General features: G+C 42.3%; 1 protein-coding gene across 14 annotated transcripts; it reads left to right on the forward strand.

The window, feature by feature from the left end:
- Window positions 1-499: 499 nt before the first annotated feature.
- Window positions 500-12,789, forward strand: mzt2b (mitotic spindle organizing protein 2B). Of its 14 annotated transcripts, none has more exons than XR_010325273.1 (11): window positions 563-707; window positions 2,058-2,256; window positions 2,468-2,658; window positions 3,278-3,481; window positions 3,603-3,758; window positions 3,957-4,094; window positions 5,369-5,461; window positions 8,554-8,787; window positions 8,925-9,076; window positions 10,078-10,215; window positions 12,387-12,524. XR_010325273.1 is itself a non-coding variant. In XM_064307477.1 (10 exons), exons 2-10 carry the CDS (start codon window positions 2,076-2,078, stop codon window positions 12,649-12,651), a joined length of 1,614 nt encoding a protein of 537 aa, XP_064163547.1. In that variant the 5' UTR covers window positions 500-556; window positions 2,058-2,075; the 3' UTR covers window positions 12,652-12,789. The 14 variants fall into 14 exon arrangements, 12 of the variants coding, with proteins under 12 accessions (XP_064163547.1, XP_064163545.1, XP_064163546.1 ...); XR_010325274.1 differs by having other exon boundaries at window positions 10,081-10,215; XM_064307477.1 differs by lacking the exons at window positions 563-707; window positions 10,078-10,215 and adding an exon at window positions 500-556 and having other exon boundaries at window positions 12,387-12,789.
- The last annotated feature ends 3,074 nt before the right edge of the window (window positions 12,790-15,863 follow it).

A 15,863-nucleotide genomic window follows, 5' to 3' on the forward strand; every position in this document is an offset into this window, starting at 1 on the left:
CAATATGTTACATGCAATAACCACATGCCAATAAACAAATCTGCAATAAATTACGGAACGATGACGTTTGCATAAAAATCTGCACATAGTTACGTACGTTAGCAAAATTGACGAGCAAGTAATGTGCATTAGTTCATTCGGTTTTTTTATTGTCGGGCAATTCTTCATATAAACGTGGAATATTAAAGGCAGAAGTCCACACGCGCCGTAGAAATTGTTTTCCATGTTAAAATACAGCGGAACTGAGAAACAGACATTCATATGCTCAAACATAGGCTAGCCTACCGCTTAAAATCAACGCAGAATACGTAGTTACATTCGCTTACATTACGGCTCTGATTACGGCCAATACGCAATCATTACCACTGCTTTATACAACTGACTAACAAAATATACCCAACGCACTCATCGCTGATTTGCCAAGACACGACATGTGACGCTCGTTTGCCTTAGAAGTCGAATGCGTTGAGTTTAGGCATAAAAAAACGCCCAATCCTGTACGACAGTGTCGTAACCGCCGAAAACCTCCGACGTAAACGCCTCGTGAAAACCGTAGGTGAGAACGTGTGCATCCACCGATGACGAACAACACAGAACCTTTCTCAAATTAGCAATATGCTACAGTGTTTTAGACCAAGAACATGTCGTTAGAGCCTGATTTCTGGATTCTGTAGTAAAACCTTTTGTGGAAAATGGCGGCTTTTATCGTAAGTATGTGACTTGGTGCCTTAAGAACAGCATAGAGAGCTGTATAAAGTATTCGTTCTCCAATATTACCCGTGGACAAGCAAGGCCTCTTTGTTGTTACATTTAGCTTGGTGGCTACGATTCAAAGAGCAGTGGCATTAGAAGGAGGGTAAAATGTCTTGTTTAGGAACTTAGTATCTATGCATATCAACAGTAGTAAAATGCACCTATTATACTGCGCAATACATGCAGTTATAAACAAACTAGATCAGCAGACACTGTTGAAACTTAGACCCTTAATGGAGAGCGCAGTATTAGCCTTGCTACGTCAAAACAGTTCTAGTTGCAGGAGTAGGCTACTTGCAGATGCGTGTACTTGCCAGTAGGGGATAACGTTAGTTATGAATTTGCAGATTCCACAAGTTACTTGATTAAGTTTCTGGTGAGACTGTTTTGTACATTCTGATACAATTGCCCCCAAGTACGTTTTTGTTTGCATTGAAAGTACAATATTTCAGTGGAACGAGCCAAAATTTTAAAGGAAAAAAAAAGAATAGGTATTACACAAAACGAGGGTCCAGTTGCCCCGTGAAAACTGTTGCATTTAGACGTGTCAAATGTATTAATTTTCCCTTCAATATTACGGAAATGATTTAGCTAGTAGTTGGTGTGTCTTCATTTGATTGTCCTGTAGCTAAGCATTTTGTGTCATGTTAGCAAAGACATTTATTTAGAGTTTGTGGGTTTTTGGTTACTGCTGCTAGTCCTAATTTGTAGTCGGGGGCAGTGGTGTCCAGAGGCCTGCGTCTGGCAGTCTTCATTTTCTCCATACCAGTGCTTTTTTAAATAGACAGTATCTCATTAACTTACAGGTGTCTGTTTTCAATTGTATCCATATATTGTTAATAAATAACCTGGTACCTTCATTTGTATGAGTGAATAGAAGTAATTCACATAATTAATACTGAAGGCTGTCTGTCTTACGACTCTTTTCATTCTTTGCATACATAAAATCCAGTGATTTCCCCTTGGGTGCAGGATATGGAAATTCTAGGACAGATATTAATAACCAATTGTTTGGCCGATTTTCTTAGTGTTTTACATCGTAGCACAGATGAAAATGGCATCCGGAGTTTATTTAAGAAGCAGAAGAGCACAAACATCAATTTAGGAAAAATGTGACATTTTATTTCTATGATAGAATATTGAAATATAATTCCCTACACTGTCCTAAGTTATTTTCCCTTGAGGATTTACTGTATTCTAATGAATAAGAAAAAAAAAGAACATAATTTTTGTTGTCTGTTAACAGTGAACAAAATTGTGATGTTATGTGATGTAAAAAGGATTCCATCACTCTGCTGCTACAGGCTCATCCATCGGTGAGGATGAAAGGTACAGAGCACAACTACAACCCGGTCCTCTGCCAGGATGAGACGTGCTCGGCCAAGGCCAAAGAGAGCCACATGCACTGCCCGTTCTGCAGCATCACCGAGGCCTACCAGGACCCAGTCATCCTGCGGGCACACTACCGGGTCAAGCACGTGGACAAGGGCATCGATTTTGCTGGTGAGTTGCGCCTCTAACTGACCACAAACCAGCAACAGGGTTCTGTTTTTGGTGTAGGAGTAGGTAGTGGATTATTTTATTATTTAATTATGATAAACATGTTACTGAAGCCTATTCTTACATTCCAACATTAATTTTATCATAGATTTCTGAAATATAAGCACATGTTTTGGTCTAATATTTTCACGGTTGTCTCTTCCTTCCTCCTCAGGTTTGAAGGTACTGCGGTGCTGCAACCACTGCGAGATTGTAGGCACCATCAAAGGGGAGAAGAAATTCAAAGGAGCTCACTGGCACTGCTACCGCTGCCGAAACGGCTTCAATCGCCGCGACGAGGCCATCAAACACTACAAAACCCACTTTCGGAACCCACACACCACCTTCCAGATCCAGATCACCCAGGTTTGTTGCCAGGATTAACATTGGGGTGGGCTTCAATGTGTTTGACTTTCATTCCTCTTTAGCTGGTTATTTGCTCTCATGCAGAGTAATTCAGCATAAGTGACACTGGGCTTTGTTTTTAGCGTGTCCATTTAATCAGCTATTACTCTTTTAGATGTGCAAGAATAATAATAAAAATAAAAAAAAACATATCATAGTGGTACAGTAAACTAAATGCCACATGGACTGACCACCCATGCATTAATTGAGTAGATGGTCTTACAAATTGCAATTCACAAATGTGTGCACATGAAGAACTGCAAAAATATAGTGCAGAAATCATCTGCAACACAGCCAAAACAAAACATCACTGAATAAACTGATCTAACTACTGCTGTGCAAAAGTGTCATAATGAAGAGGACAAATTAAAAAGAGGCAATAGTGGAAATTCTGTAATGGCAAATAGAAAATGCTCCAGTGATCAAAGCTGAATGCAGGGGAGTTGCTTGAAAACGTGAGGGTTGTGTAATAATGATAAAATAATGTGACCGTTTCGCAATGCTGGGACATTTTGGAAAAACGTTACTTTGTATTTTGTATGTGTTAGCGAGGTTAACCTCATTGTACATTTGTTCTTAGGAGGTGAATAGCCGACAGTACTACGAGCAAAGCGCGGAGGCGCACCCAAAGGCCTACAGTGGTCTTGCCATCGGTGCCGGCTCAAATGGGGATTATAGCGCCATCGGGCCTGTGCTGACTCAGACCATCATCGCCACGTCAACAAGCACCGACACCCTCCTTACCGAGGGGCCCAAGGTACATTGCATCTCTGCTGAACCAAACGTGAGCCTTTTTTTTTTTTGTAACCGGGGGGGGGGGGGAAATGTTTTTTTATTCATAATCACCAGGGTTGGTATTTTGGTGCCTTTTTGAACATGCTGATTTCTGGGTTATTTGACTGAAGGACAGCAGTGTGAACAATGGGATTGCGGTGGGAGCTGAGGAGACAGTGGGGCTTTCCCAGCAGGCCACAGGCCAGCAGACGCTCGTCCTCATGGATCCTGATGGGGAGACTGGTAACCTGATATACGACACAGCGGCCGGTATTATTACAGAGCAGGTACTCTATTATGATTATGCCCTTTAAAAGAAATGTTAAAAATATACGGCACACATCCTTATTAAGTTATTCATTTGGTATTATTTCATTCATAACTATAATAGTTATTATAGTTTAATGACAATATAGTATTCTAATTTAGAGAATTGTTATTGCCCATAATAGGCAATCAGGTCTGGCCTGTGATGTATGCTGCAGGGTGGAGAAAGCCTGGACCAGAGCCTGCTGCTGGAGAAACAGCTGCTCGAGCTGCACCAGCAGAACCAGGTCCTCCGCACAGAGAAGGCCGCCATGGAGAAGAGGCTCCGGGCCGAGATCCAGCGCCTTAAAGACCATGTAGGCAGCTGGGTTTAAATGACTGGGGCCTGTTCATTTGAGTTGGGTATGGCCATTCATGTTTTCAGGTGTTCTTCATCAAGGGATACTGCTAGAAGTCTAGCCACCTTACCAAGTGGTTAGAAGTCAAACTCGTTACATACTATAAACAAAAAAAAAAAAGCTGCCTCAAATATGCAATAAGGAATGCAGGGGAAAAACTTAACTGCATAAATGATTACTAAGCTGCAGTTTTCCACACCCAAATCTAAAGGCTTATCATAATACGACAATTGGTACATGGCCAAAAGTTATTCCATCTCACCGTTACTCTTAACGTTGTGACGTTTTTTGGAGGAATATAGTCCATTGGTACAATGCATTACTTAAAAACCCTGTGACCAAGACCAACCAGTGACTGAAGCATCAGTATCTTGGACTGTCAATCAGAAGTGAACTTCAAGTGAATATTTATTGAACCGACACAGTCACACCTCTAACTTTGTTTTTAAAAGACTTGCTTCACATCAAAAGGAAATATTATCTAGTTTATAAATTTGGAAAAAGTAGTCATAATTATTTATCTAGTCTTAATGAACACTTAAGACTGAAAGAAAAAAAATTGATTGCACTGGGTCCTTAACCTCCCATCATTTTCAGTAATGTCGTGTATAATATTCCCATGTTTCCTCAGTAGTGGAATGAGTTTCCTAGTTTTCTGAATAAAAACAACTAATTGGCCTTTTTCTGCTAGTCCCATTATTCATTTTTGCTTGCATATGGGGAGAAAAATAAAACGGTGAGCTCCATTATGTTTGGGACAAAGACATATTTTTTTTCTTGATTTGGCTCTGTACGCCACAGTTTTCCATTTGTAACCAAACAATGTCATGTGGTTAAAGTGAAGAGCATGAAGGAATAGTTTCACAGTTAAAGTGCACATTCTCTGCTTTTATTTAAAGGTATTTTCATACACTTTAGTTTCAGCATTAGTAGAAATTACAGCACTTTTTATGCATAGTCCCCCCATTTCAGGGCCCCTTCACAGGTGTTTCTGATTAGTCAGATATGTTCAGTTGCTTCCTTGGTGCAGGTACAAGACAGCTTTCAGTATCTGGTCTGGATTCTTGGCTTTTGATTGTTTTTGGAGTCTGTTATTGGCAAATCATGGGGGAAAGCTACACATCTATATCCTCTTTTACTTGGCCTCTTGTTGCCTGTTTTTTCTTTTTTCTTTTTTTATTAAATACGTGAATGTGTGTGTTGGAAATTAAATGTCTCTCTGGTGCCCTCAGATGGCCAGTTTGGTGCAGGCCAACGTAAAGATGTTTGAAGAGCTGCAGTTGTACCGTACTTCAGAAAGCAGTGAACAGAAGATCAAAAAGCTTGTGAGTCTGTCCTTATGTGGTATGGGTAGATGTTTGTCCACTAAACTAGTGTCAACATAGTGAATTGTAGTCACATTAAATATGTTGTAGATGGCCGTAATTCTTTAGATAACCAACAAAATATGGCCATCATTCACTATCTCACTATATATGGTCTCATCAGCGGTGGTAGGGCAGAGTTTTTAAGTTGTAAAGTGGGCTTGTGCACTGTGCGCAGGTGGAAAGTCTGGAGGCCCAGCACCGCGAGCTGCTACAGACGCAGCTGGGCACCTTGAGGAAAGAGCTCCTGAATCGAGCCGGCACGCTTCCTGTCAATGGCCATGCCGAGGTTCTGCAGCTCAGCCTGCCCCCTGGTGGTGAGGAGGGGGAGGGCGCCATGAGCATCTCCTTCCTCAGCGAAGATCAGACCAGCGGGCCTGACAGCCAGCCTTCTGCCCTCACAGGACTGGAAATAGTTGAGGTGCAGCTTCAGCCCGACCAGGTGGACCCTGAGCCCAAAATAGAGAGCCCTGTCCCCGCCACAACTCCAGTCTACTCGGTGGAGGTGCTAGAGGGGGAACAGGACATGCTATTGGCCAAGAAACGCTCCCCTGAGGCAGAGCCACAGGAGGAGGAAAATACCAAACGACAGCGCACCACCTGAGATGGCAGAACCATAATACAGTCAGTCACATTCTCTCTGTCTGTCTCTCTTTCTTTCTTTGGCCTGTCTATCCAAGGCAATGCTGAAGAGATCTTGCTAGAACATTTCAGTTCTAGATCATGAGGATGGCAACAGAAGCAGAAATATGCTATGAAAATGGACCTGAACCACACTGAAGTATCCCATATATGACTGTTAAGCTACATGCTATTCCACTGTACTGCCATTTAGCAGGGCAATGCTAACTGGACCCATTTTATATGTGCTAATATGGATGGTTTCCACTGGGTGAACATTACCTGGACCAGAACCAAAACTATTTATGTTATTGTTTTTTTTTTCTTTCTTTTTAAAAAATTGATGCTGGCATTATGCAGACAGATTTTTAGTTATCCCTTTCACCTGAACCTTGAAGCAAAAACATGAAATCAACTCAGCCATGAAGAATTTTCCTTGATGTAGATCCATTGCAACAAAATTCATCCATTTGATAGCCATTGCAAATTATCATATGCATTTAATTTCTTTAAACCATAATTGCAAACTAAATATTCAGAATTTTAAAGCTACATTTTCAGTAAATTGTGTTAGCTATGTAACTTCCACTTGTAGTGCTATTTAGTACATGTAGGATTCAGCTCACATTTAACTGATGGCAGTGCTATATCATTAAACCAGACAAAGCTCCTAAGCACTGGAGATTTTATTTTTTAAACCTGCAGTTACGATTTCTTCAGATGTCATTCCAGACGTGCAGTTGTTGAACTGCAGTTTAAGGTTTGCGTTAAAGGAACAGAACTAACGAGAGTAAATGTCTGAATGAAGGAAAATGCATTTTCTCTGCAAATTGGATTGGAATACTACCAGTGTTTTCCACTGATTTGTGCTGCTTAATCTGTGATGAGGTATGCTGCTTTGCATTCAGCTAGAGTGGGTGAATACTGTAAAAGACCTCGAGTGAGTTATTTTTTTTTTCTGTTTTAATGAAGTGATCGAATGTTCTCAAAGCTAATCAAATACAGTTTTAATTTGGGAAAGTACACCATCGGTAGTATCCAGAGGACAAGATATACACGTTAATCTTTTAACAGACGCTTTTCGCCATAGCGCCCGAAGTGCATTTCGCATAGTGAACAAACACCGCTAGAAATAGGCCAAGTTACAATCGTATTGTGGCACAGTCAATGTGTAATGTGCATTCTTCAAGATTTGCAAGGTAAAAGGATAGAAGGGTACTAGTCAGGAATTTTACGTTCGATTTTTATTTTTAATAAAGATACAGTAAGTTGCAACTTCGCAGTTCGGAATACCTTGTGGACGCGCTTTTCCATTTTTGTATCTGAGAATTTTCGCTAATAGCTGCTATAGATGGCAAATGCCTTAACAACACATTAAAATGAAAATGCAAATTAAACGCTTTGAAATTATTCTGTGTCATGTTTAAAGGTGTTGTAAACCTCGAAAAGAGTTGAGAGGGTGGAAGTAATAATGTGCTTGTCTTCCACCGGGGTATAAAAAATAGAAAATAGATCGGTTTCCTACCGGCAGTATTTTCTAAGCACACCGTTCAGAAAGACCCGCCCACCCGCTTCATTCCTTGAAAGCTGCTATCATTAAGCTAGTCTTCTGAGCTCTCGTCACAACAATTTTTTTATATTTAATTGTAAAGTCTGTGAAGACGTTTGACGTGTTTTCCTAACTCAAATTTAGGTAGGTATCTAGATAGCTCATTACCTAACGAGTTATCTAGATGTTCTAGTGAAGAAAAAATGATGCTAACTGTCGCATGGCCAAATCCTAGCGGTACTCATCTAATGTTAGGCTAAGTTAGCTAGCTAGTCCGTGTTCTTTGCATTTGTAACGAAGTAACGGATGACTGTTTTGCTGTTAGCGAGTCTATTTTGTTTGCTGTGCAGTTACAGGTTAAGGTCTTGCACAGATGATAGTTTCAATATTGGCTAGCTGAACCCGTGACAGTCTGCATTTTCTCTGTACATGTAGCTAATTCGCTACGTTCACCAGGTAACGTTTGCGTTGAATTAACGTCGGTAGACTAGTGGCAGTAGTATAACATGATTTTTTTCTCACGGTTGTTTAAACAAACACCCGCAGCAAGGATTAGCTACGTTAGCTAAAGTAGACCATTGCAGTCATGTTGGGCTACGATACATTGATGGCTACGTCGGTAACTTGGCTAGTCACATCCTAATGGGGAAAATGTCCGTCTGTTCCAATTGCAATTCTGTAGTTAGAAACATGTTTGTTATTTGGTAAATAACGAAATAATGGTAAATAAAATTGGCGATGGAAAGAAAAATAATGTTCGCTTGCTATATCATTTTACCTACTTTAAAGTGCGTGGTTGAATTGTTGCCTAATTTTGGTCACGATGAGTAAAAGCCCATTTTCACTGACAGCACCATACCTATAACATTTTCTTTATTTTTAGCTTGTCGTCATTGGCCTTGTCTCCTCCCCTCGGATCTCCTCAGCCAGGTATGGCTCACCCCCAGCAGACCACAACACTGCCAACAGCCCCAGAATCCCCTGCTCTGGGTGTCACCATCAGCGGCAATGTTCAGAAATATGCCATGAAGAAGAAGAAGATCCTGAACACAGAGGAGAACGAGCTGTTCGAGCTGACGCAAGCTGCTGGGATTGCAGTGGACCAAGAGGTCTTCAAGTGAGTCAGGCCAGGCCAGCACATGCAGTCCAACCCACCATGGTCCTTCCATTTCAGTGTTACAACTTGCTTACCTTCACAGTTGCTGTAACCAAGAGCAAATTAGATAGTTATTGAATGTATGTTTCATTCTCCAGGATCATCGTGGATCTACTAAAAATGAATGTGGCCCCACTGGCCGTCTTCCAGACATTGAAAGCAATGTGTGCCGGGCAAAGGATTGCGGACACGTCAGCATCAGACGTCTCCACAGCGTCGCAAACGGTCACAGCCCCCACCGAGCCCAGAGGTCAGTCCCTGAAGCATGGGGGGGTGGGGCTTGAATAGATATGGAGGGAACGTCACAGTGTATATTGCAGACCAACACTCAAGACATTCATACAGTTGCATCCTGCATGTGTACTTAAACTGTCTAGGTTCCAGTGAAGCTCTGGCATAGAAGAGGTTTACTTCTTTGGGCAGTAGGCTTAATGGTGATATTGAGAGCCTGTTGCATGAGATTTGCATTTATTCTGCGAGTAGATCTCTCATATTGTAAGTTAATTGTGTATATTGCCTGGGCTGCGTACATTTACTCCTGCCAGACTTTGCATTATTAGTCTTTCAACAGAAATCTTTTCTCTTATTATTTGCCACTTCCATTTTGCAAACTCAAAAATATAGTTATCACTTTAGATGTCACTACTTGTAAAGATACTGACTTTAGTAAAATAGAGGAAACTTTGGTTAACCAAACATTTGTCTATGATCAAACTTTGGATTTTAATGAGAAGCTTTCTGTCTGAAATCCCCGATCGCCTGTACAGAGTCTTTCTGTTTATAGGAGCTTGCTTTGCTTGTGTCATAGTCCTTTGCTTAAGATCTACCGCTCCCGTGCAGCTTCCTCCTTTTACATCATCTATGTTGTCTGCCTCAGTAGTGTTGCTTATAAATGTACCTGATTGATTTCACGAGCAGGCGATTAAGAATCCCTATTCATTCCATTCCAGAATGCTTCTGCTAGCTAAACTTTGCCTCACTTAGCCAGAATGAAAAGCTCATTAGGCCTTTTTGCAGTAGTCCACATGGTCTTTGACATTACTTGTGCATGAAATTTGATAAAGCCAAAATGGAAGCGAGTGTCCTATAATTGGTATTCTAATGCCGAACACGCATTTCTTGTGTATTTCCTGACCGCGTATCACCGTCCGTGTGCGCTAATGTCTCTATTATTCTTCCTGTATGTGCACGTGTGTATCCTGGTCTCTGTGTTGTGTGTGTGTATGTGTGTTTCTTTTCCCTTTCCTGAAGTAGAGGACTCACTTGTGTCTGGCAAGAGCAGTAAAATCCCCGCACCTCTCCCCCAGCCCTCTGGCCTGCGGCCGGCGAGAGTAAACACAAAGATTGTGGTCTACAGCCCGGCCGACGCTTGCCCTCCTCTCTCTCAAGGTCCCCCTGGTTCCTTCCGCTTTACTTGCTGCCTGTTCTCTCCCTTCGCAGGTTGTGTTTGTTAGTTTATTTCCTGGGGTCACCTTTGTCTGCATCTCACCGGGCGCCAGGCACAGCCGCAGCCCCCAGCATGCTCAGCGCTGCTTTGTGCCGCTCGTTCTTTATTGGACATTTAAGGGAGACGGTTGACAACTTCTCTCGCGGAGACCTGGGGTAGATCTGGGTGTTCTTTTGATTTCAGATCATTGTGCGGATTGTAGTTATCACTGGTCTTTCACGTTCTGTATCATTTGCCGTGAACTTACTTGATTTCACATGATGTTTCAATTATTGAAATGGCTGGGTTAAGCCAGACCTTCATGATAGCTGTGTGGAATTCACCAGGTTAAAGTACAGTGAGTTAGTATGAATAGGTTTTCTCTTATTGTTAATGAAGGTTGACAGATTCACCTTGCTCAGTTGTTATTGTGCAAGTTAGTTATTCTGACACCTCACCCCATTCTCTATATCAGCCCGTCTAACATGCCATAAAGATACGCAGTATTGTACTAAACAATACCCTGAAACTCAGCTTCATTTTATGCCAAGCAAATGGTTCACCATTAAAGCGGCTGAAATTCTGATTTCTTCCAAAACTTTCACATCTTTGTGGGTGATGCCGAGCTGAGTTTCTCACAAAGCCCGTCATCACAACTGAAAGTTGTACATTAGGCTGTGTTACTTAAGTTATGGTAAGATGTAGTGTGTGACGGCCTGTGCATGTCAGCGATACAGTGCTAATCTCCTGCCATTTCCTTCTGAACTGTGCTTAGTAGCTTTGGCAAGATGGCAGTGCCGTGTCAACTGCCTCTGGCTGTGGCTAACCTGGCTGTGTATCCAGGCTCCGCGGTGACACTTTGTTCTGTGAAAGTGATACTCCTGCTTGCCTTTGATGTGCTGTGCGTGGGACGGGTCCACTCTTGCTCAGTCCAGACCAGACCCTGTCATTCAGTAATATGCCACATCTTAACATGTGGCATATTACTGAACTGTACTTAGCAATGTGTATAGTTTTGTGAAGTCACAGTCCATATCATGTACCAAAACAGTGTGAATGTATTGTATGCATGGTTTTATAGCATTTAGTCCATATTTGGGTTTTCTCATGCTTTTCACCAAAGTTTGCTAGTTAAGAAAGTGGCAGGTCTTTTCTAGTGGTCAAGTATTGGAGACTGGCAATGGTTCTTCTGTGTTCCAGCGATAGAAGGAGAACAGATTCTCGAAACCGCAGCTCATAGTAGGAAGGTCACCGCCTTCCCAGAGTCTGTGTTTGACTTCACCAGGTCATCACTGTTATCCAGCTCTCCTGTCATCAGTGTCTTTCACCTGTCTGCTGCTCGCTGCCACATTCTCATTCGCTGGCTCGCGTGAATGATCTTGTGTAAAAGCAAAGGCCTGAAGCATCAAAATGTATTGGGCACGTCTGGGTGTTTATGTAGAAATTAAAATCATTAACCACACGAATGTCCATGGCACTCATTAGGTGGCTTTTTGTCGGGTATTCTAGATTACGAAAGATGCTCCGGCCATTACTAGGTTTATGAGCGCTAAATTCAGCTGGGGCACAGTTTGCATCACACACATTTTTTTATATAAATTATAGGCGCCAGTTTTGCTCTTGCATAAATTAAACCCGCGGGATTGGCTGTTCGTGTAATGAGACAAAATATAAACCATTAAATAGGTTATATCTTGAACTATGAGACTTGGACCAAGTTTTTCAACAAGGAATTTTGTGACGATGGCCCTGACCTGCATTTTGGCCTGTAATGCATATGAAGGCCTCAGAAAATCATGGATATTTTTGCCAGAGCCGAGTTCACATTTATTGTGAATTAAAACTCCTTCTATGGAAATGTGTAGAATACTACTGCCGCTGTATTGCAGGAGTAACTCTTTCCCCAGTATTTTGCTGCTCTGGGCCTTGTTTTTTCCTCAGGCATGTGGCTTGTTGCTTCTGAAATTAGAATCTCTGCTATCGGTGTTTGTTGGCCCCAGTCTCTGAATCTCAGAGACCGTAAACCAGGACACGCGTGTGCTAGCGAGCTGAGTGTACACCTTGGTGTGCTTGCATTCTGGGGCGGGGCGGGACGTGCCTGGCTACGGAATAACGGCCGGGCTCTTTTCCCCAGTGCGCAGCAAAGTGGGGCAGGGCCACGTGGAGAAGGGGGGCCGGGACGGGTCCAGCCAGCGGGTGCCCCGCCAGCCCAGCGCCTCCCGCGGCCAGAAGAGCGGGAAGAGCTCAGGAAGCAGCAGCTCATCGTCACAGCTCACCTCCAGCTGAGGCCGCGCCCACAGCAGCGGCTAAACGCTAGAGATCGGGACACACTGGCACTAACCCAGAGGGACGTATCAGGACAGTTTGCATACGTAACCATGCTCTCTGCATTCTTCTAATCTTGTCTTTTTTTTAAAACTCTCTTTTTGTGGTTACTTGGCAATTGCCTCTGACCCTCCTATAAAAATGTGGAAATTGTAAAGCGGATTATATTATTTTTTATTTATTTGTTTCCAATAAATGTGTTTTTATGGTTATTTCAGGTTATGGAGCTGTGAATTTTGTGCCAGTGTTTCCCCCTTACAGTGTTTCCCCCAGACTGAAACTGAGATGACCATATAAAGAACCCAATAAGAAATGGGTGGGGTAATTGGGGCGGGGGTCGGGGGGGAGCTTTTGTGTTGACCTCGGGCCAAGGTAAGAAATTGTACCAGGGCCACTTTTAGCATGTGTGTTAAGAAACCAATATGAATGTGCGGGGACAGATACGACAGTCATGATTTAAAATGAAGAAACATCATTACATATTCCAACCATCCCACACATCAGTAGAACCCTTAATCGGTTCTTTTTATGGACTCTTGCGCTCTCTGACCAGGAGCAGCTAACCAGTGACATTTTGAATTCCCCAATATCTGGAAGAGCTGAAAAAAGACTGTTAGGTTGTCTGATACATGGCCTGAAAGGTGCACTTGTTCAGTAAGTTTGGCTTGCATAGACCTGAATAACCTTGCAGGAAGTTGTTTGCTGATAAAGTATGACGTCAGTGGCCTGAACATGGGAAAAGGCCATGCCAGGGCCAGTCTAAATGAGAAGTGGGAATCTCGCCTTCCTTAATGTGTAGTCAAGCTGTCACATAAAAGCATTCTGTCTTCTGATTTGCCTTTTAAATCTGTTGTCTGGGCAGCACATGTCGTCTTTAGCACAAAGTAAATCAAAATCCCATGAATCCACGGGTGAATTTTCCAGTTCCTTCCCCTCCCCCCTACTGTAGGTACCCCATTTTTTCTATTTCATTTGTCTTTGAAATGAAGACAGTGTTCATTTTCCTTTTTACCCAGGTACATTACATTTTCATGGGATGTTAGGTGAAGGTTTCCCCCCAGTCTTATTTTAATAAACATGGGCGGTCATGTTAAAAAAAGGTGAAAAGCTTCTCATGAGCAGAATTGCTTGCACCTGTTGACTGTCTCTCACTTAATTGGGAGGGTTAATAGGAGATGCTGCTGTAGGTTAGCTAAGTTCACACACTTTCAGGTCACGCTGCACAAAATTTCCAGTAAATGTTTTGAGATGCTGAAATAATTGTTTATAAGTGCTTCTCATTCTTTTGGCTAAGATCAAGCTTTGAAATGCCCTGTACCTGAAAGTCTTCTAAAATAAATCGCCTGATGCATTTCCCTTGTGATTGCGCTTTAAAAATCTTCCAAAACAAAATGTCTTTTCCTCTTTTTAATAAATTCAGTGTGTTCCGATCTCAACTTTTGCATACACCTTTATGCCACAGTAAGGGCAATCAAGCCACTCCCATGATAGAGCATTCCACGAGTATATGAAAGTCAAGCCACGAGAGTCAAGTCCGGCTCTGGCTGAATCGGCTGATGGCTCGGCTGAGTAGCGATGTTCACCTATCACAGTTCATTCACAAAACACCAGTCTATTTAAACAGCCTCCTCCTCCTCATTTGGCTGCTTCCTCCTTTATGCATGCTTGTTGCATTCTGCCAGTCTAAACCTGCTTCCTCCTTTATGCATGCTTGTTGCATGCTGCCATGTCTGAACCTTCCTCCTGGTGATGCTTGTGCATTCTGCCATACTGTCCTATGCATGCTGTGCATTCGCCAGTCTAAACCTGCTTCAACCCTTACTGCATGCTTGCTATCTGCCTCTAAACCTGTTCCTCCTTGTTGCATCTTGCTGGTGGTCCTGACTGTAATTCTTTATGTGTTGTATGCATCTAAACTTTCTCCATGCAGTGTGCATGCGCCAGTCTAAGACCGCATTCCCTTATGCATGCTTGCTGATGCTCAGTCCTGAGACCTGTTTCCTCTATGCAGCTCTCATGACTCCAGTCTAAACCTGTTCTCCTTTCGTGCTGCTTGCTGCATGCTGCCAGTCTAAACCTGCTTCCTCCTTTACAGTATGCATGCTTGTTGCATGCTGCCTGTCTTAACCTCCTCCTCGGTGGAGGTGTTCTGTCCATGCTTGCATGGATGGGCAGGAGGGCTTTCAGAACAGACCCATACCGCCAAACATTACTACTGCCTTTAAAGATTGTTAATTAAGATTCTAACTTTAACGACGGTGGTCCTGACTGAATAATATATTTAATTTTTATTATGCTCTTTATTTTACAGTGAGATGTGCTTTGCAGATGTGCCACATCCTACTGTTTAGTACAGTCCTGGCCCATGGTGTTTGCTTGAAATAAAATGTATTCCTTTGTGTTGCAATGACTGTCAAGCCCAAACAGCATCTCTGGTAGTTGTTGAGAATGTTGTGACTCTTGAAGAGTGTGAAAAGCAGAGCTGAGCATGCTTGTTTTCCCTGCTCATTTCATCAAAGACCCATAAGCCTTTGGCCAAGAACGCTGTTGGGAGAGTGATACCTTTCTGGCAAAGGGCCAGTTCTCTTTATTTTCTTTTCCATTTTCGCAGTCAAGGCAGTTCAGAGTCAACATTCAGTTGGAACCCTGAAGAAATGTTTTTTTTTTCTCTTTCCACGTCAATTCAGTGCACAGATCCGTTATAAGATAGAAGTTAAAGAACACAAGGTCTACATTTTGTGGATATTTTTTCCCCCCCTTTCATTGTGGTTGATGAATGAAATGTGTTTTTTTTTCAGTTATTCAGACTACATTAATCACTTGGTGCTGTGATATAACCTTGAGGTAGATTAAAGCTTGGAAAGGAAAGCTGTCTCTTGAATCCAACCTCGTGTTCTACATAGATATGTCAACAGAATCCTACGTGTGTCTGTGTGTAGAATCTGAATCTGGTAGAGAAGGCTCAGGGGAATGGTTGCATACTCATATCTGTATGGCCATTGACCTCTTGAGCTTCTAAAGCCTGAACACGGTTTCCTTACAAAAGGGCATATACACATTTTAAGTGTTGTATAATGTCTAGTGGCATAAAGACTAGGTTATCGTATAGTGATATTTTCAAATACCTCTGACTGTACAAAGTAACTCTTCCCCAGACACCCGTGTTTCTATCCCCCCACAGCATTCAGCTGTTTACCATATAGTGCCTGTACATAATGAGTGTAAACAAATAACTGAATATATGTAGGAACTAATGAACCAAAATGGCATCATTGTACGAGTATTC

This window comes from Anguilla rostrata, chromosome 14 (assembly GCF_018555375.3).
Source record: "Anguilla rostrata isolate EN2019 chromosome 14, ASM1855537v3, whole genome shotgun sequence".
NCBI lineage: Eukaryota > Metazoa > Chordata > Actinopteri > Anguilliformes > Anguillidae > Anguilla > Anguilla rostrata.